Consider the following 26,135-nt stretch of genomic DNA (forward strand, 5'->3'; position numbering starts at 1 on the left):
GAGGGGCGTGCGAGCCTGCTCCGGCTCTCCGGGCCTCTCCGCCGCGCCGCAGGGGGGCGGCACCTCGTTCACCGAATTCTCGCTCACAGGAAACGATGGCTGACGCTATCGATTCTTCAGCCAATCTCGGCACGCCTTGACCCAGCCCTCTCTCTTATTGGATACACAAGAGGGCAAGGAAGCGGATGTTGTCGTCTCTGCGAGGGCCCAAACCAGCAAGATGGCGTCGAGTGGCGGGGAGCTTGGGGGCGTATTCGACCACCACGTCCAAAAGGCTGTGTGCGACTCGCGGGCCAAGTATCGGGAGGGGCGACGGCCTCGCGCTGTCAAGGTAAAGTGATTTTGGTTTCATTCGCTGTCCTCAGTAGCTTTATGTGAGCTCTAGCTTCACATGCCTAGCCTACGTAAATAAAATCTTGAAAGGCTGCGGTCACATCCATTCACTGGAGATGAGTGTGAGGAACTCTGGTACTCAGGTACCAGATATTCTTGCGACCTCTTTAGCCAACAGAACCTCAGCTCCGCGAAAACAGGGCTGTGTTTTAGTCATTGCATCATCCGCGTTTACACTAGTCCTTGTCACACGGTAAGGCTCAATGACTGTGTTAACTCTTTCCTGTCGTATCTACCGAGCCAACTTCTGGAAAACGTGTCGATTGAAGGTAGTCTATTAGGTACTTTAGCTAGAGGCCTTCACACGTAGGGTGAATTCTTTATGCAGAGAGAGGGGCAAATTTTTGATTCTTTATTTTTTGCAGACTCTCTGAACAGAATAGTTCTTGTTTTCAATTTTTTTTTAATAGGAGCAGATTTGTTTTAGGCTTATTTGTGAAATACATTTAATGTGTCTGCATTTCTTTTAGGTATATACAGTCAATTTGGAATCTCGGTACTTATTAATACAAGGAGTTCCTGCAGTGGGAGCGATGAAGGAATTAGTTGAGCGATTTGCTCTGTATGGTGCAATTGAACAGTATAATGCTCTGGACGAATACCCAGCAGAAGACTTTACAGAAGTTTACCTTATTAAATTTCTTAATTTACAAAGTGCAAGGTAATATGCAAGTTAAGCAGTGTCTCATTTTCTCCATTCCCATTGGTATCATTTTGTCCTCTCTTTCATTCCTGAATTACCCAATAACCTAACATGGCCGTTATTATTTTTCTCCAGTTTTTTTAAGTGTTAGCGTTACCAAAACTCTGTCCATAAATCATTCCCATACTTAACAATTTTCTGTCGTGTAGTGTGGTAGATTAAAGATTGGGTTTGGGTTAAGTTTTCAGGTTCCACTGCTTACATTGTGACCTTGGACAAGTTATTCAACCCCATTAAACCTGTTTTCGTATTCTGTAAAATCCATATGGTAAAAGGATCTACTTATTGAAGTTGTGTGAGGATGAAATGAGATAATTCACGTAAAGGGATTAGCAAATGCCTTCTGTTCAGAATGCAATAAACATTAGCCGTTGAGGGACTTCCCTGGCTGTCCAGCGATTAAGACTTCGCCTTCCAGTGCAGGGGGTGCGGGTTCGATCCCTGGTCGGGGAGCTAAGATCCCACGTGCCTCGCAGCCAAAAAACCAAAACATAGAACAGAAGCAATATTGTAACAAAGTCAATAAAGACTTTTAAAATGGTTCACATCAAAAAAATCTTAAAAAAAGATTAGCTGTTGAGCTATTGTTATGCACCTATATGAATTGACCCCATCTCTTCTATCCTTCTATATATAACATAAACTCTCTGCTCCAATAAGGCTGAAATGTGAAATGCCTTATCTCTTTTTATGTTGATTCCTATTCTTGTCACTAATACACTCCAAGACCCATCCTTCCGTGGCTATTAAAATTCTTATTTTCTTTTCTGTGCTACAAATAACACTTGGGTACACAGGGTCATGTAGTGTTGTCCAGTTGCTCTTATGTATAGTCTCACTGCTCTAACCAACTTGCCAGCTCCTTATGGTGAGGGAAGCATATTTTCTCATTGTGCATTCATTCTAAGGAGTTTTTACATCTCCCACACCACCTAGGACAGTAGACCATGCAGTGTGACATCTGGATTTGAATCCTAGCTCCACAAACCAATGTGGGCATGGCCAAGTTATAAATCTCTCCAGGCCTTAGTTTCATCATAAGATTGTTGTAAAGTGTTAATTCAAGTGAAGCATTTAAGCACTTAGGACACTGCGGTACGTGGTAAAATCTCAATGAATATTTCTTATCATTTTCCCTGGGCATAGAAGTACTTAATTATTGTAGTAATTCCTGGCCAGTCATAGATGTTTTTTTTGTTTTGTTTTGTTTTGTTTTTAAGATGTTGGGGGTAGGAGTTTATTAATTAATTAATTTATTTTTGCTGTGTTGGGTCTTAGTTTCTGTGCGAGGGCTTTCTCTAGTTGTGGCAAGCGGGGGCCACTCTTCATCGCGGTGCGCGGGCGTCTCACTGTCGAGGCCTCTCTTGTTGCGGAGCACAGGCTCCACACGCGCAGCCTCAGTAGTTGTGGCTCACGGGCCCAGTTGCTCTGCGGCATGTGGGATCCTCCCAGACCAGGGCTCAAACCCTCGTCCCCTGCATTGGCAGGCAGATTCTCAACCACTGCACCACCAGGGAAGCCCGTCATAGATGTTTAATAAGTATTTGTTGAATGAATACCATCCTCTTATTTTCTCACTATTTGTTACATATTCAATATTTCCTCCATTATTGAAGGTTTACAATAACAATATTTTTAACTAATTTCTTACATATGAATTCCATTATAGGAAAACATTGTGCTGAAAAGGCTAAATTAGGTATGAGCTAACTCTCAAGCGCCATTTAACTTAACACAGAGAAAAACCTCTATTTCATGACCACAGATTGTGTACCTCAGACCAACAAGCTGGACCCTATATTGGTTAAAGGGAATCTCGCTTGTATGGATGACTTAGTTAAAACCTATTAAGACTCTTGGGAGAGGGGAGGAAAGGCTCTAAGAGAGTATGCAGTGGATCAGTAGGGTCAATACCATCCACAAGCAGAGCATCTTAATTCTCAAGCTATAGAATATATATACACAGCAAAAGCTGGACTTTGCTCTTTAGATCAGTGTATTGTATACTAGTTAAGCTTTCATGCTAAGTAAATCTAGATTAGTAAACCATGATATGTATTTCTGTTTAGGATAGCCAAGAGAAAAATGGATGAACAAAGTTTCTTTGGTGGATTGCTTCATGTGTGCTATGCTCCAGAATTTGAGACAGTTGAAGAAACCAGAAAAAAATTACAAGAGAGGAATGCTTATGTAGCAAGAACTACTAAAAATAAAGGTATGGAAAGCCTATTACTAAACAACACCTCCCATGTGTCAGATATTTTGCTACGTTTATCATCATGGAGTTCCCAGTCTAGTGAGAAAACAGACAAGTAAAGGATCACAATTTTCAATATCTGTAGACTACAGGGTTCTTTACAGAATGCTGTGTAATCTGGGCTGGGAAGGGAGAGGTGTTGTTTCATGGAAGGCTTCCTAAGGATGAGAGAGGTGGCTGAGTTCTGAAGGGTAAGTAGACATTACTTGGAAGGGGAGAGGAGGAGACGGAAAGATGGGCCAGAGGAATAAATGAGCATCATGCATTTTAAGGAACAGTGAGTAGTACGTGATAACCACAACACAGCTTCAGTGAGAGATAAGAGAAAAGGAGACAGGAAGTAAAGCCTGAAAAGCCTGTGTCCATGCTGAGGAATTAAGGCTTTGACCAAAAGGCAGTGAGTAACACCTCTGATGTGCAGGCCAGTTACAGCTGCAAAAAGTGGATAAGTTCCACTTTTGATGAACACCAGCTGGCCAAATGCCCAATATGCCCATCCAAGTTGCCCTAGACACAAATTCCCAGTGCACCGAATGGAGTCATAGGATCTGGCACATGGACTGTAGAACTAGAACAGTCAGAATTGGACTAAGATAATGTGTGTGGTCTGAAATCTGAATAGTTCCAGAGGCTCAAATTACCAAATTTCCACCCTTTGGTTAAAAGACAAAGACAGTGTCCATACAGCTATCAAATATGATGAGTTTATGGCTGATTGAGTAAGGGGCATGTGGCAGTGTGAAGAGAGAAATAAAGTGTAAAACTTACCTAAAATTTTGGCGAGAGCTGTTGGGAGTCTCTGGTCAGTTGTAGATGCTGAACTTTAACCTGTGTGAATAACTAGCTTCAGGAAAACCTGTATGTGTGACCAAAGAAATGATAAAATATGGACCCAGCGTATTGTCTCCTTTAAAAGCTACAAATACAAACTAAGCAGCATGATACATTCATACAGTAAAATACTTTGAAGCCATAAAGTTTTCTATGTAATGACATGGAAAAACTCTGCAAGATTTAGAGTTAACTGGAAAGCAGAAAGGTTCAGAGAAATGGGTATTACAGGAGAAAAAGAGGGGTAAGTGGGAGGAAGAAAGGTAAGACATACTGGACAGATATCCTTTTTATAAACCATGTGAATGTATTCCCTACTCAAGAAGTAAATTTTTTAGGGTAGTGTTCATTAACATCTTAAAGTGATGTTTCTTTTTAAAAGTACATGTTTCTGAATGATGAAAACAATAAATGAACCATTTCTGTTTCCCTTTCTCTCACCTTTTAAATTCTAATATAAAGATCATTACATGACAAAGAAGCATAAAGATACAAAAGATTTTAGACAGGACTTCTATTCGAAGACCTCTGGATTTCCTGCAGCCTCGTTGAACACATCTACTGGGAACTCAGATCTTTGTCTTCCTTATTCCTGTGAGTTGCCTTTGTGCTGTTTCTCCTCCAAATGTACATGTTCATCAGGAGAACATGTGGACAGAGCATCAAACTCCTCTCAGGATGGTAGAAACCATGATGAAACACTGGAGCATTGTAACCACTATGACTCTCTGCAAAAAATGCAGATGAAAACTTTGAAAAATTCATTGGCTTTCCCTGGCGCACAGAAGGCTATTACTCATTCAGAGGCAGTTGACAGATTTATGCCTAGGACAACACAACTGCAGGAGCGGAAAAGAAGACGAGAAGATGATTGTAAACATGGAACTCTTCTTGAAGCAAGCACAAGTAGTAATGAGGTTATGATTGGCCCTCAGTTACCAGACATTCCTAAAGTAGACATGCATGATGACTCGTTGAATACAACAGCGAATTTAATTCGGAGTAAACTTAAAGAGGTAAGATCATTTAAAAAAAAAAAAAAAAAACGTTTTAAGAGACGATTTGGTTACAGGACTAACAACTGAATGGAGACTTATTTCTGGGAACTACAGTATTATCATTCTTGTTTTTTTCATTTTTACTTTTTAGATGTGTTTCCTACAATTCTCTATTGAAGTACAGTAACTGAATTTGACTCACAGATATGTATTTGCTTTGATATCTTTAATCCTTGCTTTAAACATTTTATATCACTCTAAGTAGAAAATATAAAAGCAGTAGTTTTAGCCAGTTAGATCAATCTGTGAGAATGGAGCCCAGGCCCTACCTTTTTTAAAAGCTCTCCAGATAGTTCTAATATGAGCCAACATAGAGAACTACTGCATTGAGGGAAAATTATTACAATTTATTTCTCAAGTTCAAAATTACATAAAATTCAAATGCTTATTTTGCTTCTTTGATACAGATAGCCATAAAAGAAGGTGAGATTTCTAAAGATTAGCCCTTAAGGTCTGAATTTTAATTTTAAATTTCTTAAATAGTTTAGAGCTAGATTGTTCTACTTAGGTAGCAGTTTTTTAATGTTATTTACATAACCATTTTCCATTTTCTAAGCACAAATAAAAGAAAGTTAACATTTGAGTTAGCGTTTGAAAAATACCTTATCGTGGGGCAAGCCTTTCAGAAATCATAATCTGCTGGAGAAAGACCATTCTCTTATACTTGAACTCAGGTTCAGAAAGTGCTTTTCACATAGTTGTACATATATTTTACAATGTAATTAAGAGAGGCTAAGGTAGATTCTTTATGTACCCTTTTTTAACCTCAAAATTATCCAGTTGAGGATGAGGAATTGTTTTATAATAATAAAAATCCATGGACACAGTTTTTATGCTTAAGCCTCTTTAAACATTTTTTTGCTTGTACTGGCACCCTTCCTTCAGATACAACTAAACTGAGACATAGATACAGATACATAGCTATCTTAGAGCTGACTGTATTTTCCAGAAAAAAAGAGTTAGGTCCAAATCCTAGATATAGAAATAGTAGAACAACAAAAAGGAGAAACACTAAATACAGTTTACTACAGTTTCTAATAATTTTCCATTTTAAGTGAAGACTGTCTTACTGTGCTTTAACTTATACTGTCTACGTTGTTCTGATGTATTTGATTTCATTTTTCCCTAAGAAATTGAGGATTCTAGCATTTTCTGCTTATTTCTTTAAATTTTTCATCCCCCATCCCCACTGGAGCCTCAATGTCTGTAAATATATCAAATATTATAAGTGTTTCAAGTTATGCATAACCAGGGTATCTATCTATATTTATAAAATTACAAGTGACTTCATCATAAAATAACAGATCTATAAAGGAATGTTAAAGTAGAGCATATGTTTACTTTTCTCCCCTCAAAATTTCTTTCTTGTTAAATGGCTTTAGAAATTTTACTCCCATCAATGTTTGGACAGAAAACTTTGCTTTGTGCCTAGATCGTAGGTTGCACCTTGAACTTGGGCTAACTGCCTTAAATGTGATGGCAAAGATTAAACTACTGGATGTATATCCTACCTATTCTAATGGTTTATTACTCTTGTACTATAAAAATTATAGTGTTGGTGGTTCTCTTTTTTTAACCTAGGTAATTTCATCTGTGCCGAAGCCTCCAGAGGACAAGCTGGAAGGTGTGCGTGGAAATCATCCTTTAAAACAAAGAAGAAGAATATAAATTGTCTGCAGTAAACTAATATTTTTAAAGGCCTATTTATTTTTTATTTTTAGGCTGTCATTTTAATTCTTAAAGAGATTTTACTGCTGGTATTTTTTTTTAATGCACTCCTCTTTGTAATTTCATTCAACCTACTTGTCTCATATAGTTTCATCTTTTAAAACTAGTTTATCATGGACAAAATACATGCCAGCCAATTATGTCCCTTAAAAAAACTAAAACTTTTCCAGAAGTTCCACCCAGTGACTTTGGTTACATCTTATTGGCTAGAACTGGGCCCGTGGCTGTTCCTTATAGAGGAGTCTAGAATGTTGACTGTTTGGGTTTCCAACTTCTGTGGTTGAGGAAGCAAGAGAAAAGAGGGTTGTGAATGGCTGATTCACAATATGTGCCCCCAAATCTAAGGTTGTTGGTTAACTTAACAAACAAATTAATTAATTAGTTTATCATTACTTATCATAGATGTTATTTTGATCCATACTTAATATTACAGAAATCATTCTTACTACCTCTCACACTGCAATCACTATATGTAAATTAATTGAAGCAAATATAGAAACTTTATAATGTAAATATAGGCAACCAGGATCTGTTTCTGAATTTAATAATTTTGAGTAATTCACATTCAAAAACTAGAAGTCAGGATGTGTTGGAATGCCAGGGCTTCAAAATCAAGACAATTCTATAAAGCAAAAAAGTTAAACTATTAGAACAAAGCTAAAATTAGAAGCTTATATGCTTTAGTTAACTTCAAAGAGTAATTTACTTCATCTATGGCAGAAACAAATCAGTATTTGTAAATGCTAGACTTTTATTACCACTACTTTTAGCACATCCACATTTTTTTTTTCCTGGCAGTGCATCACATAATTGGAAATCCAAGTATGTCCAGGCTGTTTCCTTTTTTTTTTTTTTTTACTGATAACAATAACCTAAGGAGGCCCATACAAAATGGTGTCTGTTTTTCTCCCTGTCCTAAGGGCCTCTTGCCTAATGGATTGAATTTGAATATAAAGGTTAGGAAGTTCCACCTTCATTTATGACTTACTGATTCAAACTTGCTAAGAAGGCACTTAGTTGTGGATGGTATTAAAAGAAGCTGCAGGCAAGGTGTCTGTCTGGCTCTACCTCCTTGTGAGGTAATTAATTAGATATATAGTTGACCTTTGAACAACACGGGGTTAGGGTTGCTGACCCTCCACACAGTCAAAAATCCACATATAACTTTACAGTCTGCCCTCCATATCTGCTGTTTTGTATCCTCAGATTCAACCAACCATGGATTATGCAGTACTGTAGTATGTATTTATTGAAAAAGAAATCCACATACAAGTGGACCCTCACAGTTCGAACCCGTGTTGTTCAAGGGTCAACTATACTTTTTGCTGCACTCTCAGTTTAAAAAGTACATTAGTCACCTCAGCATAGAGTTGGAAAAAGCAAGTTTCTCTCTGGATCAGGCTTCTCAGATTTTAAGGTGCTGTGAATCTCCACCTTTTGTCTTATTAAAATGCAGACTCTGATGGTGGTGGCAGAGGCTGGTGGGTGGCTGAAATTGGGAGTTGTTTAATGGGTATAGAGTTTCAGTTGTGCAAGATGAGAAGAGTTCTCGAGATTGGTTGCATAATAGCATGAATGTACTTAACACTACTGAACTGTACACATAAAATTGGTTAAGAAGGTAAATGTTATGATAGGTGTATTTTACCACAATACAGCAGAAATTAGCACAACATTGTAAATCAACTATACTTCAATTAAAAAAAAAATTTCTCTGATAGCCCTAAAGGGAGGAGCTGCTAAGTGGGTTCTGTGTTCTTGAGTGGATTCCTGATCTGTGACTGTGTGAAGGCCAGCCCTCCTTGTCCCTGCCAGCATACACAAAATTTGACCACAATGAGAAAAAATAAACCTTTCTTGTGTCAAGCACTTAAAACAAAAACAAAACCTCTGATTCAGCTGGTTTGAGGTGGGGTCCGAGATTCTGCATTTCTCACAAGTTCCTAGGTGATACCATTGCGGCTGGTACACAGACTACACTTCGAATAGTAAGGCTCTAGATAACTGGCTTACAGATGAACACTTGGGGAGCAGCTGAAGAACCATTGGTGTTCCATCTGAACCTAAGTAATTACTCCAATCCAGTCCATTATTCTGAACTCTTTCACCCATCAGGTTCCCAGACAAAATTAAAATGTGAGAATAAACGACAACGGGACAAGTTAGATGAGCTGACATAGCTAAGGATAGCTTAACAGTATGCAAATTCATCCACAAAATCACCATCTAAATTACTGCAGAGAGTAAAAAGTTTCTTCCTATATCATGTTTGCAAAGCACAGTTGGTCAAAGGAAGAATTAAGAAAGGAAATGTTGGCTTCCCTGGTGGCACAGTGGTTAAGAGTCCGCCTGCTGATGCAGGGGACGCGGGTTCGTGCCCTGGTCCGGGAAGATCCCACATGCCGCGGAGCAGCTGGGCCTGTGAGCCATGGCCGCTGAGCCTGCGCTCCGCAACGGGAGAGGCCACAGTAGTGAGAGGCCTGCGTACCGCCAAAAAAAAAAAAAAAAGGAAATGTTAATTAGTGAAATTAATTATCAGGCTGACTCTTCTGGCTTAGAAAACCTTTGTCATATTCATAGTCGAAAATCCTTCATGAGCACAAATAAAATACTATAAAGTACTATACGTGTCCAAAATTTTAAAAGCTTAATTTATTCTCATTGTTTGACAACAAACAAGAGAAAGAGATCAAGTTTCCTCCTAGCAGTTTATGGTGGGTACTTGCTGAATCCACTCTGTATTTACTGTTCTATCCCTTAAGCAAGCCAATATACCTCGGGTTTTTTGGGGGAAAATATTTACAGGAAATTAGGAATTGTGTATGGCTAAGGTGGTTACAAGCTCAAAAAAGGTCTTGAATATAATTAGTCACTACTGTCTTGGGTCCCAAATGTTAGGATGGGGCTGAGATCTTCATGGTTGCCCGAACTTCAGTAGTGTGTTGAAGTCCTACAGAGGTAAGTGTCTAGCAAGTATTTCTTTTCTGATCCTTTGAAATTTTCCCTCAACCAGTCTGGCTGCTGGCACTGTACCTTTGCTTCTGGTAAACATGGTCCAAACACTTCCAACAAAAGTTTATCTTCTTTCACTGCTTTTTCAAAGTCTGCAAAAGATATCTTGCCATTGCTGTCATAATCCTAGAGAGGAGATAATTTCTTGATAAATGATAGAGTAGTTTTTAATTTTGCATGGAAAATAACTGTCTAGAATAAAAGATTTTACCAAGTCAAACTGTAAGTTCACACTTCTGTAGGCACTGCTTACACAAATCAAAAGGTACTAATTTATGGAGGCCACTTACTTTGTTCCTATTAGTCTAATAGGCATACCTGGTATGAACTGAATGTTTGTCTCTCCCCACCTCCCAAGGTCATGTCTTAAAAGCTCTAACCCCTGCAATATGATGATATTTGGAGGTGGGGGACTTCAGGAGGTAAATTAGATTTAGATGAGGTCATGAAGGTAGGGCCCCGTCATGTTATTAGTGTCTTTGTGAATAGAGAAAGACCAAAGCTCCCTCTCTCTGCCATGTGAGGCCACATTGAGGAGGTGGCTGTCAGCAAGGCAGGAAGAGAGCCCTCAGTGAGGAAGTGAATCTGCTGGCACCTTAATCTTGGACATCCCAGTTTCTACAATTGTGAGAAATAAATTCCAGTTGTTTAAGCCAGCCAGTCTATATTTTGTTACAGCAGCCCAAGCAGGCTAAGATACCTGAATTACCTTAGACATATAAAAACTCTGTCCCTAACGGACTTATACCCTAATTGGGGAAATAAGAAAATTAGAGGAAGCCCATTATACATTATAATACTTTTGTGATAAAATAAGTGCCAAAGATTTTTAAGCTTAATTTTTAGCTTTGTTTCTCAAAGGATCTCTTACTTGAGATAAGGATATAATGTAAAAAGTATAACAGTGAAGTTGCTTAATAAGGAGCAAGGCACTGAGAGAACAGTAACAATTCAAGATGGACTAGGGTCATGAGAAGAAACTTGCAGCTTACTGTTAGGCCGTTAGGGATGTTTGGGATCTAGATAGGTGGAGAGGTGTCAGGAGGAAATGCAGACGAATGGCCCAACATGGATTATGACAGTAAGCAGGAATGCAAGTCAGGCAGAAGACAGACCAGCCTGGAACGGAGTATTCATGACAGGGACTATGGAAGATTAAATCATGGAGGGAGCATGTGTGTAGATTATGAATACCTTTAACCGCTTAATCCAATTTGGATGTGATTTAATGGGTCCTTGTTTTTTCACTTCTGGGCATAACTAAATCAGGGTTGCTGAGAGTCTAGTTTAAAGAAAGGTTTGAATAATTTTCAGAAAAAGATTCACTCCATAACTTACTTTCAAAAAAAGAAGGGAGTGGGTGTGGTAGTGGGAAGCATACTGTCTCTCAAGAAGTCTGGCCTCAGCCTTAGCCATGGCTCTTGAGTATTTCTAATGGAAGAGGACATCCTGAAGTCTGTGTTAGCTGAATCTGAGACTCGGCAGACCTCATCATCTGTTACTTTCCTGAGCTCCAAAGTAATGGAGGTGAGCTGGGCCCGGGCCACCTTAGAGTCATAAACCTTCACTGGTATCCAGTTTAGGGTCACAGTAAGAAAAAGAGAGAAATCACTATGTCCATAATAAAGAGGTATTATTAGTTTCATTGAAAGATGAATTCTGCACCTCATTTTCTATCATGACCTTGTATAAACCTATCTGCACTTCAGTTTTCTCATCTGCAAAGTAGAGATAATGATTTCAACTTCATAGAGTTGTTCTGAGGATAAAATGAGTTCATATATTAAAGTTCTGTGATGGGCTTGGCATATAGTAAGCAATTTATAAGGGACAACTATTTTTATTATTATGTTATTACTTTATAATGAGTGTTTAGATGGATTAGAGAGCAAAAGTCATGAAGACTACATTTGCATCCAATTTTAAAAGAACTGAATCTGTCACCCCACTTCCCAAATAATGAGGTTTTACTGATAGTAAAATATTTTAAAATAATAAAATTAACATTCATTTAATGTAGTGATTCATTTAATCACCCAGGCATTCCATAAATATTTTTTAAGTAGCCACTATCAGTCAGGCACTGTTCTAGGCAATGGCTAGAGCAGAGAACAAACTCCTGCCCTCATAATGGTTATGTTCATTAGGTAGGGAAATAAATCATTTCTTCATCTTTAGCTTTATCTAACATCCATTTGATTAGATATAATGAATTACAGTTTTTTTTATTCTTACCATTTTCTTCAGTGTTATATCCACCAACTCGTTTATTCCTTCATCAGTATCTTCTTCAGGTGACTGTTGGTGTAGACTGTTCAGCATGTCAAACGTTTTCTCTCGAGAAATGTAACCATCACCATTGAAACAGTAAACTTCAAAACAGACTTTTTAAAGCATACGAAATTTAAAGACTTGGATAAGAACAGTTAAAATGTCATTAGTCTTCTCCTTAGTTATTTCAATATGTAATTAAAGAAGGATAAAAACAATTTATACAACCTATATTCTACATAGTGGAGGAATTTTATAAATCTTTCCACAAGATTAAATACCCCTGGGGATATGAAAAGAAAGAATTTACACATACATATATAGTGCATATATATATATACACACATATACATATAAATATGTGTGTATCTTAATGTTATAATGTCCTTCTTACAGAGTGCAAAAACTAGTGTGTACACTTCACTATATCATTGACAAAGAACATTTTTCAATATATTTGGGTAGTGAGTCTGTCACCTCCTTGGGGTCTACCCATCTGCACTATCCAAAATGATCCATCTCTCCCGAGAGAGTGATTTCCATGACTTCCATTGCACTGTGTAAGCACTACTACAGTTCACTCATTCATCCCACAAATGACCTTACTCAGGTCCTGGGGATATAACAGTGAAGGAGTTCTTGTGGAGTTTGTAATCTAGTTAAATGTTTTAGGACAGGAAGGAAGGGAGGGAGGGAGGGAGGGAAGGAGGAAGAGAGAGCAGGAGAAAGATAGGAAGGGACGAAGCGGGGGAGAAAAAAAACTAGGTATAAAATTCCAAAGCATCAGATTAATTCTGTCTTTTGTTGCATTTCTCCAATATATAGCATATATGAGTTTATGACACAACCCTACTAGAAGTAGTATTTTCCCCAAATTAACATATCTTGAAATGTATATGAAACATTTTTAGGAAGTGGGATTAGAGGAGGAAAAAATTCTTGATAGTGTGATGCTATTCAATCATGTCTAGCTGCATTATGTCACGACCACTTTCACAAGAATTTACAACCACGAAACTTAACTTTTCATTTCTCAGTGAGACTTTTGTATAAGAACACTGCAACTATAAGAAACTTAAGTGACAACTATATATACGTGTTATCCCGTGAAAAATTAGATTGGAGAAAAGTGGGGGAAGAAAAGCACATAATGTTGTAAGGAGAAAAAAAAGAATTATGTAATGTATGCCAATTATACTTCAATTTTTTAAAAAAGCAAAAAAAAAAAAAAAGAGAAAAGATAAAAAGAAACCCCCCCACAAAACAGAGAAACAAAAAAGTCATAAATGTCAAATAAAGTTGGTGAGTTTTTAAAATGTTGCTATCATTTTTGAAACGTGTGTTTAATTTAGAGATCTTTTGAACATCCCAAATCCAAATTCAAGTGGAAGAACAAGAAGGGATAAAAATTTCCTTATATACTCAGAACTCTGCATTCTTTTCTTAAGTAATTTGACACTTTAAGCAATTTGCTCCCTTGAAAACTGCTACTTAAAATTGTTCCTATTCTCTTTCCAGGGTTTCACACCCCAAATCCTGGCACAGGAGGTGTAAAACACAGATAATATACGTCACATCAATGGTAAGGGTGAGGTGAGGCCAGAGCTGTTCCTACAAAATTGTGAACTGGGAGATCTTTGTCTTTGGAATCCCTGGTCCTTTTCTGTAGGAAACTCCCTTTATAACCCTCCTTCCTCTGGGCTTTCAGTGTCTCAGCCTTCTTTCCTCTTTCACTGTCTCAGCCTTCTTTCCTCTCTTTTTAGTCTAACACTAGAGTATTGGTGTCTGAGGGTTGTGTGTTTTATCGTGTTTTGTGTCAATCCCTCACATTTTCTCTGATGGAAAGACAAGGAATAGCCTCACTGTGAACTATATGCTGCCCCATATTCAAGGCCATTTTCTGCTGATCCCAGAGGCAGCCCCAGAAACCTCAGCCTTGCCAGCTGATCAGAGTTGGCACATGTCCTGAACTTCAGTTGCTGTCCTTTGCCTGGGCCTTAAGCCGAAGAGCCATCCTGGTGACACTGGGGTATTACAGAACTAGTGAAGGAAGTGTTTGGAGACTCCGGATCTAGGGACTCTCCTATAAAATAGGACACCCATTTCATCTGTGTTTTGTTTTTGTTTTTTTTAACTCTCATGAACTATTTTTGCAAGGGCGATATAGAGAACAATGAATTTATATTAAAAAAATATTTAGGAACTTCGCTGGTGGCGCAGTGGTTGAGGGTCCGCCTGCCAATGCAGGGGACATGGGTTCGAGCCCTGGTCCAGGAGGATCCCACATGCCGCGGAGCAACTAAGTCCGTGCGCCACAATTACTGAGCCTGTGCTCTAGAGCCCACCAGCCACAACTACTGAGCCCGTGTGTCACAACTGAAGCCCACGTGCCTAGAGCCCGTGCCCCGCAACAAAGAGAGACCACCGCAATGAGAAACCCGCGTCCAACAGTGAAGAGTGGCCCCCGCTCAGCACAACTGGAGAAAGCCCACGAGCAGCAACGAAGACCCAACGCAGCCAAAAGTAAATAAATATAAGGATTAACTAATACAAAATTGACAATATATATTACTAAGTTAATAATAACATAGAAATCTTACACTTCAGCTTTTCTTCAAAAGTCCCTCGAAGAAACACTGATAATCCTTTAACACACTCTTTCACATTTATGTAGTTATGTCTTTGTCAAATGCAAAAAATACTGAAGGAAAAAGAACGTGTAAGTGTATTGTAATTTATAGCTATTTTATAATTCAAGAGTGTTATTAAGAGATTAAAAAAATCTTTCCTCCCAAAATGAGGGGGAAAAAAGTTTTTGACACAATCTTTCTTGAAAGAGTCAAAATTACTGGAAATGTATTTCCAACAGATTTTTATAGAAAGAAGCCATTCTCCTCCATGGTCAATTATGAGCTTCACTTGTGATGTTTTGTACAGTTACTATCAGCAAAAAAAGACCAACAGTAGGGATAATCAATGTGATAATTTTTATTCTAAAAAGTGGCAAAATCCTGTTCTAAAGAATCTGTATAATACCTAAAGATAAATTACCAAAATAACACATTATTTTTCAAATTACCAGTGAAATCTTAGAATTATCCTATAAAATATTATTGACTCTTTTGGGGGTGATGGATATATTAATTATTTTCATTATGGTTATGGTTTCAATGGTGTATACATACATCAAGACATATCAAGTTGAACACTAAAAATCTGTTAGTGAAACTGACTGGATCACATTAAATTTCCTATTCTGAAAATAAAATTGTTTCATTGATTTTTTTCAATATAATGAGTAATTCTCATTTTTTGTGTGCTGAAGAAGTAAATAATTTACATGTCTACACAGCATATGACTCCAAAGACAATTGAAACCATAAGCTTATCTTTTTAAAAAAAATCAATACTGCTAGCTTATTTAGGTCATTACTGGTTCTTTCTCAAAGTGGTATAGCTATGAAATATGAAATTCTGAGTGAGTTTATATTAAAAACCATCCTCACAATCAAATCAACTTTACTGTTTTAAATTGGTAGCACTACCAGAATCGTCTTTCTAATTCTGGTATTGAAAAATGCAAAGTCTTTGGTGAAAACTTGCCATGTATTAACATATATATATAAATAAATATATACATATTTGTCATCTCAGCTTGGCCCATTTCAGTCTCCATGACTTCTTACCCCTATTCATGAGCATATCATCAGTCATTCCAAATATGCTGTGCAGGATGGCTCGAAATGTGTTATGATCTAGTCAGTGTTATCAAGTCTTACAACAGCTCTTTCCACCAAGCTGTGAAAAATTCTTATGAGACACTCTACTTCACTTTTTTTTACTGTAATATGAAAATACAAATAGATACAATTTAGATTTAACCATTGAGTTCTCCAACCCAATTAAATATATTTTACTAAGCAGCTATTTTGTTCCTATGATTCTAGATGCTCTAGTGATTTAAAAAAGTGTGACAGGGACTTCCTTGGTGGTGCACTGGTTAAGAATCCGCCTGCCAATGCAGGGGACACGGGTTCGATCCCTGCTCTGGAAAGATCCCACATGCCGCGGAGCAACTAAGCCGTGCGCCACAAATACTGAGCCCGTGTGCCACAACTACTGAAGCCCGTGCACCTAGAGCTCGTGCTCCGCAACAAGAGAAGCCACTGCAATGAGAAGCCTGCGCACCGCAACGGAGTAGCCCCTGCTCACCACAGCTAGAGAAAGCCTGCGCAGCAATGAAGACCCAACGCAGCCAAAAAAAAAAAAAAGTATGACATGGACTTGCTACTTAAGAGCTCACACAATCAAGACAGGCTTTACTTAGAACTCTCAAAAGACAGTATATAAATAATAAATTATGTGGTATAACACTCACCACTATAGACATATAAAGAGGAATCAGTATGGGAAAGAAGAGTTGTGCTTTTTTCATGGGAGTAGACTTCGAAATGGGCCTTGAAGAATGTATAGTATTTATACAGGAAGGAATGTATTGAAGGTGGTAAAGAAGTGGAGACTTCCAGGAAGAGGAATTACATGAGTAAAGGAAAGAGGAAGAATTGGGGTTGAGGTAGAAGATTTTTTATTGGGAGCACAGCAAGTTGGGAAGAAGTGAAAAGCAAGATTGAAGAGGACAGGCTGATGGTAGAGGGCCTTGAATACCTAGTCAGAGGATTAACATTTATTTTACTGGAGCAGGGTTTCTCATGGTGTCATCTTTGGACCCTCTGCGTCAAAATCATCCCCCTTCACGGCTTGTTAAATACTTGTTAAATATGCAGATTATCAGGCCTTGCCCCAGACCTCCTAAATCAGAATTGCTAACAGTGGGCCTAGGGGTTAGCTTTGAAACAAGAGCTCAGCTGATTCTTCTATGCTCTAAGGGCTGAGGAGTGGTTTAAGAAACACATCTGGTGAAGTTGTATTGAAGGGGAAAACTGGAAGCATAGAAGCCAGGCTTGGAGTGATAGGGCTTTGGCTAGGGAGGTGGAAATGAAGTCAGAAAGCAGGTAGGGAGCCCGAGATGCTGCTTAAGCAGCACACAGTGATTCTAATGCACTGTCAGGACTGAAAACTAAGGGATTAGGCTTTGCGGCTTGGCTAGACTTAAGTATTTGGGTTCCACTTCCATTTCTTATCCTATATAGCTGACTTAGGACAATTCAGCTTGTTTATGCCTCAAGTCCTCACCTATAAAATTTGGGTATTATCCTAGATGATCTCTGAGATTCCTTCAGGTTCTAAAAGTCTGATTCTATGAATTAAAGATTATTTGAGAGAACTAAAAGAGGGAAAGCTGGTTATTATTACTATTTTTTCTCTTCCTTTTCCTCCCTCCCTTTTTTTTTTGGCGGGGGGGAGGTGGGGGCAAAGACATATTTTTAGATTTTTTTCTTTGAGATGATTTCAAGTTACCCATCCGAAACCAATGAGAACCCCTAGCAAATATGCAGTTTACATTAGGGTTTCTAATATGGTCAGAGAATGACTTGACTCTTAGGGTAATGGTTGATAAATCTATAGAATAAGCGATTACAAAGGTACCTAGTAATATTATTTTATGAACTGAATTAGATTCTCAGGCTTCACACATAGCTCCAAATTTGACATAAAGGTAATTTTTATCCATCGAATAAGCATTTATTAAGGGCCTGCCATGAACCAGGCAATGAATACACCATGGTTCCTGCCCTCAAAGTTATTACACTTTGGTCAAGAGATAAAAGTGCAATGAAGTATCACAAACACTAGGCTTGATGGTGTTTGGTAGTGACCCAAAGAAAGGCATCATCAACAGGGGGGAGGTGATAAGAGATTAAGAAGGGGCTCCAGGAAGAGGTGTCACTTGAGCTAAAGCCATCAAAGGAGTAAGCATTTGCTAGAGAAGGCAGCTTGAAGGCAGGGAGGCATGTTCGGAGAGCCACAAAGTTTGGTGTGGCCAGGTGGCAGAATTGTTTGACTTTACGAGGGGCTTACTGAAAAATTTTGGCTGGCAAGTTAACAGGATCAGATTTGCATTTAAGGAAGATCACTTTGGCAGTAGATTCTTGAAACTACCTTACAAATGGTGAATCCAGATGTGACAGGTTGTATTTTCCCAAAGACGATTTTAACAATCTATCCCATCTCATATGCTCTTCTTACGATAGACTTTTGATACCCCTCCTTTAGAAAGATGGGGTTTGTGTCTCCTTCACTTGAAACTAGGAGGATTTTTGACCATTTTAACCAAGAGTATGGTGGAAATAAATCCTAGGAGGATTTTTGACCATTTTAACCAAGAGTATGGTGGAAATAAATGGTCAAAATGGATTTTTGACCATTTTAACCAAGAGTATGGTGGAAATTTCAAGACTTGGTCATAGAAGGGGGTGCTCTGAGGACAAAAACTTGGAAAGTGTTTTTTTTTCTTTTATGGAATATGAAGAAAAAAGAACCTCAGGTGTGGACACACTGTATGGAGTGCATAGTATATTAATGCTTTCCTGAAACTAGCCCTGCTCAACTCTGATGGAGAATCAACATCTGAGTGCAACAGCATTGTGAAAATGGATCCCCGAAGAAAGCGAGGTTTCAGTCAGCAGCTGCTCTGGGTTAAATACCGACAAGTCATCAAACAAAACAATCAAGGATTTTATACACAATCTGCAGAAGCTAGTAAATTTTTCTGAGTTTTATCCATACAACTCACATTTCATTATATCTAAAGACCTTACACATGTGGTCAAGGAACCACTGTAAATGATACTTGAGAAATTGTGGGTAATGAGAATGGTGTTGATATGTTAGATTGGCCCGTGTTATTTATTAAACTTTTTAGCTTGGAATAATTTTAATTTACGTAAGAGATGCAATAGTAGGGCTCTTCACTGTTTCTCCCTGTTAACATCTTATGTTAACAACATAACCATGGTGCATTTGTCAAAACTAAAACACTGGGCTTCCCTGGTGGCGCAGTGGTTAAGAATCCGTCTGCCAATGCAGGGGACATGGGCTCGAGCCCTGGTCCAGGAAGATCCCACATGCCGCGGAGCAACTAAGCCCATGCACCACAGCTACTGAGCCTGCGCTCTAGAGCCCGTGAGCCGCAACTACTGAGCCCTCCTGCCACAACTACTGAAGCCTGCGTGCCCAGAGCCAGTGCTCTGCAACAAGAGAAGCCACCGCAGTGAGAAGCCCGTGCACACTGCAACGAAGAGTAGCCCCCGCTTGCCGCAACTAGAGAAAGCCCGCGCGCAGCAACGAAGACCCAACACAGCCAAAAATAAATAAAATAAATAAAAACAAAACAAAAAAAACTAAAACACTAACGTTGGCACATTATCATTAACTAAATTACAGATTTTACCAGTTTTTCCACTAATGTCCTTTTTTTTTGTTCTAGGATCCTATCCAGGATCCATTTGGTTGTCATGTCTCCACCAACCTGTGAGTTTTCAGTCTTAATCCTCTTTATGACCTTGACATTTTTTACTTTGCATAAGTTCAATTTAGGTTTGCCTAACGTTTTCCTGATTAGACTGTGTTTTGGGGAATAATACTACAAGTGCTGTTCTTGTCATGTATCAGGAGATACACGGTATTATCAATAACATGACCTATCACTGCTGATAACCTCAATCACTCGGTTAAGTGAGTCTACAGGTTTCTCCACTGAATCTATTGATACTACTTTCCCTTTCCATCATCTAGTCTTTAGAAGCCAGTCTCTCAAGGTAAAGGGAAGTAAGCTCCACTTCTTAGGAAAGTATTTATACTATTAATTTATTCTAAGGAAGATTTGTCTCTTTTCCATTTATTCAATTCTTTCAGTATGCAGTCACATATATTTATTTTAGACCAATACTGTGCTACTAATTTTGCTGCCCAAATTGTTTCAGCTTTGGCCATTGGGAGTTTTCAAGTTGACTCCTCTTTCACATACCCTCATCCTTTTGCTTTTGCAACACTCCCTTGCTTTCTGGCACTACTTGCCAGGCTCATCTTGTATCATCCCTGCGTGAGATAACAGGAAAAAAAAAATAGGTCTAGGCCCTTGGTTCCTGGCACAGAGCTCCTAAATCCCTTAGCCATTTCCTTGTTGATAGCAATGTCTTTTGTTCTAATGAGGTGACTGCTGGTTGTTCCTGGACGGGAGCTGGTCACCAGAAAAACCAAGCTATGTTCAAAAGCTTGGAACTTTTAGTCCTGCCCCCACCCCTTCTCCAGAGGGGGGCTGGAAATTGAGTTAATGATCTATCATGCCTATGTGATAAAGCCTCCATAAAAATCCCCAAAGAATGGGGTTCGGGGAGCTTCTGGGTTGGTGACCACACAAAGGTGCCTGGAGAGAGCCTGGAAACTACACCCCTTACCACATACCTTGCCCTATGCATCTCTTCCATCTGGCTATTCCCAATTATATCCTTTTACAATAAATTGGTAATCTAGAGAGTAAACTGCTTTCCTGAGTTCCATAAGCTGCTCCAGCAAACTAACTGAACACAAGGAGGGGGTCGTATGAACCTCGGATTGATAGCCAGTTGGTCAGAAGCACAGGTAACAACCTGGACTTGTGATTGGCATCTGGTGAGAAGCAGTCTTGTAGGACTGAACTCTTAACCGGTAGAATCTGACACTCTCCAGGTAGTGTCAGAATTGAGTTAAATTGTAGGGACACCCAGCTAATGTCACAGAGAACTGTTTGCTGGGAGAAACCCCCACACAGTTGGAGAACTGTGAGTATGGTAGTAGTGTTAAAGCAGGAGTAGTGTAGGTTTTTCCTTTATGCTCTGTTCAGCTATTTTTTCAAGGAAATCTGGTTCTTTTATTAGTTTGGTATTTAGAAACCAAGGTCTAGTCACTGGGTATGCTAATCACTATTGGGGTGCTAATATTTCTAAGCCTGTTTAGTAGACATAGCTAGGAAGTATGTACGTACACTAACCTACGTATGCACACATCGTGGCCCATGTTAGGTCTCACAAATACAGAAAAAGCCAAATACTGGACTAATGGGCCCTTAGGTGCTCCTGGGCTGCGTCCTAAAGGAGATGATCAGTTGTATTAAAAACTCATGAGTGCTCAGAAAAGACAGGCTCATGAATGCACAAGGTCAAATCATACTACATTTAACTATTTCCTCTACTTGATAAGAATGGATCAGAGAAATGCAGTTCACAAAACACTTGGGATTTTAGCAAAATCTTATTCTTATGTTAATATCTATTCAGTAACCAGTAGTGCCTAGTACAGTGGAAGGCTCTCATACATGTTTGCTAAATAAATGATAAGCAATCACTTGTAAACTGGAGAAGTTAAGGAATACGCTGGATGAGAGTCAAGCTCCAGAGTAACCTTGAGATGCCAAAATGATCAGTTGAATCAAACCACATGAAATTACTAGGAATAATTTTAAAGTTCTTCGCTTATCTTTAAAAAAGTTCATTAATGTACCTAAGTATAAAAATGACAATCTGTGTGAAAAAGACTGGGTCAATTCCCAACTCACCATCAATCAAACCGGGACTGACATTTGGCTGACAGAACTGAAGTTTCAAGTGGAAAAGACAATTCTGATCAGGACCCTCACACTTCAGTGTCTAAGAACACACAGAGCTAACAATCTGGACGCCTGGCCCCACTTCCAGAGATTTTTTTTTACTATACTAAGGGTGGTACTCCGGGATCTACATCTTCAGTATAAACCTTTAGGTGATTCTGATGGTGGAAATACTCCTACCATACTACAAATAAGAGGTACGTGGCCAGTGTCAACTACAGAATTTGTGGGCCCAATGCAAAATGAAAATGCAGGTCTCTTATTTAAAAAATTAATTTTAAGTCAGTGTTAGCAGAGCATTAAACTAAGCATGGGGCCCTATGAGAACACATAGGTTACACACACCATGAAGCCATGTACTATATATCCTGAGGTAATTATCTGCCTCTCCCACCAGATTAGGGCTATTATTTGGAAAAGGAAATAGATTTATTTGCATGACTCCAGAGCAGCATTGTCTAACAGAACTTTCCGAGATGATGGAAATATTCTGTCTGTGCTGTCCAATTTGGTAGCCACAACCCACATGTGGCTGCTAAGCCCTGAAAAATGGTTAGTGTGACCAAAACTGGATTTTAAGTTCTACCTGATTTTAATTTACATTTGAATAGTCAAATGTAGCTACTGGACTGAGGATAAACCGGCTGAGGATCTGAGAGGAGAGTATGCAATGGTAGTGGCTTCGACTGAAAGAGGCCATGTGGCACATGAGGGACTAACAAGAAGCTCTAAAGCAAAGCCCAGGAAAAATCACTTCAACTTTCTGCCACATAGAGCAATTATTAGAACTTTGTACACCAAGAGAAATAAAGACAGTCCCTTCTTGAGAAGGTCAAGGCAGCACTAGCTTTCTAGTCCTTCCCTCTCCTACCCATTAATAACCAAATTCTAGTCATGAGAGGACCAGTGTCTATCCTGGTCTCAACTAGAAGGACTCAAGAACTAAACTGATTTGAACAAATTTTAATAGTCCCCTTACTATGGGAAAACACTGTACAGAAAGACCATGAGGGACTATAATGCTGATCAGTAGGATTAATTTGAAAAATAAACAGAGTGCAGACTCCGCATCAGACTAGCCTGGCCTCAACAAGAAAAGTCCACTGTTAGCTTTACACAAACAATCTAAGATGAGGTTTCCTCACCTGAAAACATGGATAACATCCCCTACCTCACTGGGTTTGTTCTGAGAATAAAGATGATGAACATAAACCATTTTGCACTGTCTTGCCAATGAAGAGCTCAATAAACATCAGCTGTTAGAAATCTAGTAATCTGGCTATACTGGTCAATAGCTATGTTTCAGTATTTAGGGCCTGAACTTTCAACAATAACTTAAAAATCAGTTAAGTGTCAAAAACTTTGGAAAAAGAAAGGAATGCAGCTTATTCCTTTTTTCAAACAGCTATAAGTTATCTTCTTTGTAGAAGACTATAAGGGATATGGGTCTCATCAAGTATTACATACTCATATCTACAGACTATTTCAGAAACTGCTTTCAAATAACAAATAACGGTATTAAACACACATATGGGTAGCAGACACTGCTAAAAATAATTTCATTAGGATGGGGAGAGGAGTCAGATTTTTAAAGCATGCAAAATTTCCTTTTGAATGTTATAAAACTAGGCTGTTAAGAAAGTAGCACATGACAGCAGGCATTTCATACTATATTCAATATTGGCTAAACCTGCCAGATGGATTTTAAAGGGTAGTATAACAGCACGATAGGAAAACAGGGCCCAGAAGTGCTTGAGGAGCTTAGATCATTTAAAATCCAACTGAGAAAAGAAAAAACTGAATTATGTCCACAATGAGATTCTCAGACAAGGTGGTGACTATCCTGCCAAGGTCACACAATGGAAAATGGAAGCACCCAATAATGAGGCTGTAAAGCCGGCTGAAATAAAAGTAATTTCCTTAAAGTATAAAAACAAATTCTTAGAATTATCAGTCAGGATTGCTTGTGGCCAGGCTTGAGAAACAAATATTCACAAGATTACTTTTTAAGGTCTGGCAGGGCAAGGATTCCTAAAAAAATCTGTTAAGTTAGCTTAGCTTTAATAAACACTTGCCATATGCAAAAGCACCATCTTTCTTCAACATTTGAACTATCTTATGTATCTCTTATCAATACTGTGAAGTACAGCAATCATCTGCCTCTATGGCTTTTGTGCCAGAGAACTCAGGGAAGTTGCCAAAGTACACCTTTATACTTTGGAATCTCTGGTTAAATTTCAGACCATTAATAAAATCAGTACTTGGTTGGCTGATAATCCTTTAGCATTTATGATGTCATGTAAATTCTCATGCTAGTCTTCCCACGTATGCAGTATATTTTAGGACATCTAATGATTAAAATATTTTCAGAGTAAGTGCAGGGATAATCATTCACTTGCTAACTGTTTTTTTTAAATGGCCAAAATATTAGATAGAAAATAGAGCAACTCTACTTCTGGGGTTACAAAGCACTTGTTAAGGTCCAACTAGTATGTCTACCAACGTTTCTATTTGATTGAATATGTTCAGGCAGTGCTGGATATTTGGTCAGTACTTACAGCTCTTGACAGTATTACTGATGGATTCCACCAGTTTCTTCAGAACCTTCTGGTCCATGTCAAGTGTGGCTTCAACACAATGCAGACTTCTCAGATAGCCTAATTCCAAGCCTGGGTGTCCTGGGTTGCCACTGATTCCACAGTGCACCACTCCATACCCAGCACAGAACGTGACCATGGCAACATTCCAGCAACCAAACACAGAAGGTTCTCAAGTAATTGGAAAAATATGCAACAATGATTGTTACCACTCAGTATAAATGCAGTGATTTCATTAATGATGTGATCTGAAATATTACAGCAATTCCAACATTTATCTCTTCTTTGGGGCTAAACACCATTTAAAGTGGTATTTGATATTATTGCCACTTATACTTCTTGAGTACAAATTCTAGAGTTGAAAATGTTTACGGATGAACACATAATAACTAAGTAAGACTATAAAGACCTGATTCTTTAAGTAGAAATAAAATAACTTCTCAGGCTACGAAGAGCTCCTTCAAAGGTTATAACCTCCTTTGAAAACTCTAACCAAGCACCTTCTCATAATAAGCAAACAAAGGCCTCAATCTGGGAGCTTCTAGAGAAATGTAAAACCCCTCACGTTTACCCCTCCAACTTATCTGACTGACTGGTTAGGAAAACATGGTATGATTATGCCAAAGCTGGGCAAGATGGCAACTGTTCTCATGTCCATTGTCAAATCCTGGTATAAAGAACAAACATCTTCTTGTGTATGTCTGCTGGCCTTCACTGTGGCAAGGCAAAAAAAAGGTACAAAAATGATTTTTAGAATTTAGGACACTGTATTCTTACTAAATTTTAAATAACACATAAAAACAAATTTTAAAATAAGGCAAATACAACTGGGGGAAAAAAAAAGTTTCCCCAAACGTTTAAGGAAATACCAAACGTTCATAGATTTTAAGTTGAAAACTGACAATTTTTAATAACTGTTCTTAGTGGCTAGTCTATTGTTCTCTGTAAAATTAAAGAAAATTAGGCAATAGGCTTTTAACACATCTTGACTGGAGGAATACGAATCTATACTCTGGATAAAATAAATTCAAGACACTCTTAGGGTATTTAAAACACCTAAACATACTAAGGGCAACCCAAGGAATCCAAAACCACCAGAAAAAGACAGCACCAGGTATAAATTCAATTTTCCTACTCAGACATTCACCAATTTTGTTGCAGTTACCCTGGCATCATTATCCAAATAACATGCTTTGTGTTTATAAAATTAGTATATAATTATTCAAGTAAAAGGGTGGTTTGGTGGAGAAAGAGATGTTATTAACTTGCACATAATATCACCTGGTCAAATTTTCTTTGTATACCTTATTAGAAAACTGTTAAGGCTACCACAAGAAGAATAATGAAAAAGGTGTTTCCCAGGCAGTCAACACAACCTGGAAAGAATACAATTTTTGCTAAATCACCTTCTTTTCCAGTTTAATAAAATGAACTGCTGCTTCTAGTGGGACATAATCATCATATACTGGACCAGTCTGCAAAGGTACACTTTTATGTCATGGCCAAACTGATTAACAGATAACCTGATAACCTTATCTTTTAGCATTTTCACGAACAATTCTGAGGAACTTCTTTTTGGATAAAAAATGTCTCCCAAACTTGCTGTGTACTCAAGAGCTTATAGATTTCTTTTATTAGGAAAGATTATGAAGCTTTAAGTGTAAAATTTAGGAAAATTTACCAAGAAACGTATTATATTTTATGGCTAAAAACTTGGGGACATGACTTATCCACCTAGCAC

At 38.4% G+C, this 26,135-nt stretch overlaps 2 protein-coding genes across 5 annotated transcripts; one reads left to right on the forward strand and one right to left on the reverse strand.

Annotated features, from left to right (window-relative positions):
* Nucleotides 1-161: 161 nt before the first annotated feature.
* RBM48 (RNA binding motif protein 48) lies at nucleotides 162-7,017 on the forward strand. Of its 4 annotated transcripts, none has more exons than XM_033420486.2 (5): nucleotides 162-331; nucleotides 864-1,054; nucleotides 3,166-3,311; nucleotides 4,647-5,202; nucleotides 6,827-7,017. In XM_033420486.2, the coding sequence occupies exons 1-5, from the start codon at nucleotides 221-223 to the stop codon at nucleotides 6,888-6,890; spliced, it is 1,068 nt and encodes a 355-aa protein (XP_033276377.1). In that variant the 5' UTR covers nucleotides 162-220; the 3' UTR covers nucleotides 6,891-7,017. The 4 variants fall into 4 exon arrangements, with proteins under 4 accessions (XP_033276377.1, XP_004265653.1, XP_033276376.1 ...); XM_004265605.3 differs by having other exon boundaries at nucleotides 171-331; nucleotides 4,647-5,200; nucleotides 6,824-7,017; XM_033420483.2 differs by lacking the exon at nucleotides 162-331 and having other exon boundaries at nucleotides 925-1,054; nucleotides 3,171-3,311; nucleotides 4,647-5,200; nucleotides 6,824-7,017.
* Nucleotides 5,569-26,061, reverse strand: LOC101270686 (calaxin-like). The gene is given in 8 exon segments (XM_049715144.1): nucleotides 5,569-9,450; nucleotides 10,004-10,108; nucleotides 12,218-12,366; nucleotides 14,854-14,931; nucleotides 14,934-14,954; nucleotides 15,940-16,014; nucleotides 16,017-16,094; nucleotides 24,356-26,061. Coding segments are annotated over 8 exon segments (906 nt in total). The 5' UTR covers nucleotides 24,534-26,061; the 3' UTR covers nucleotides 5,569-9,228.
* Nucleotides 26,062-26,135: the final 74 nt, after the last annotated feature.

The sequence above is a fragment of the Orcinus orca genome, chromosome 9 (genome assembly GCF_937001465.1).
Source record: "Orcinus orca chromosome 9, mOrcOrc1.1, whole genome shotgun sequence".
In the NCBI taxonomy this organism is placed as follows: Eukaryota; Metazoa; Chordata; class Mammalia; order Artiodactyla; family Delphinidae; genus Orcinus; species Orcinus orca.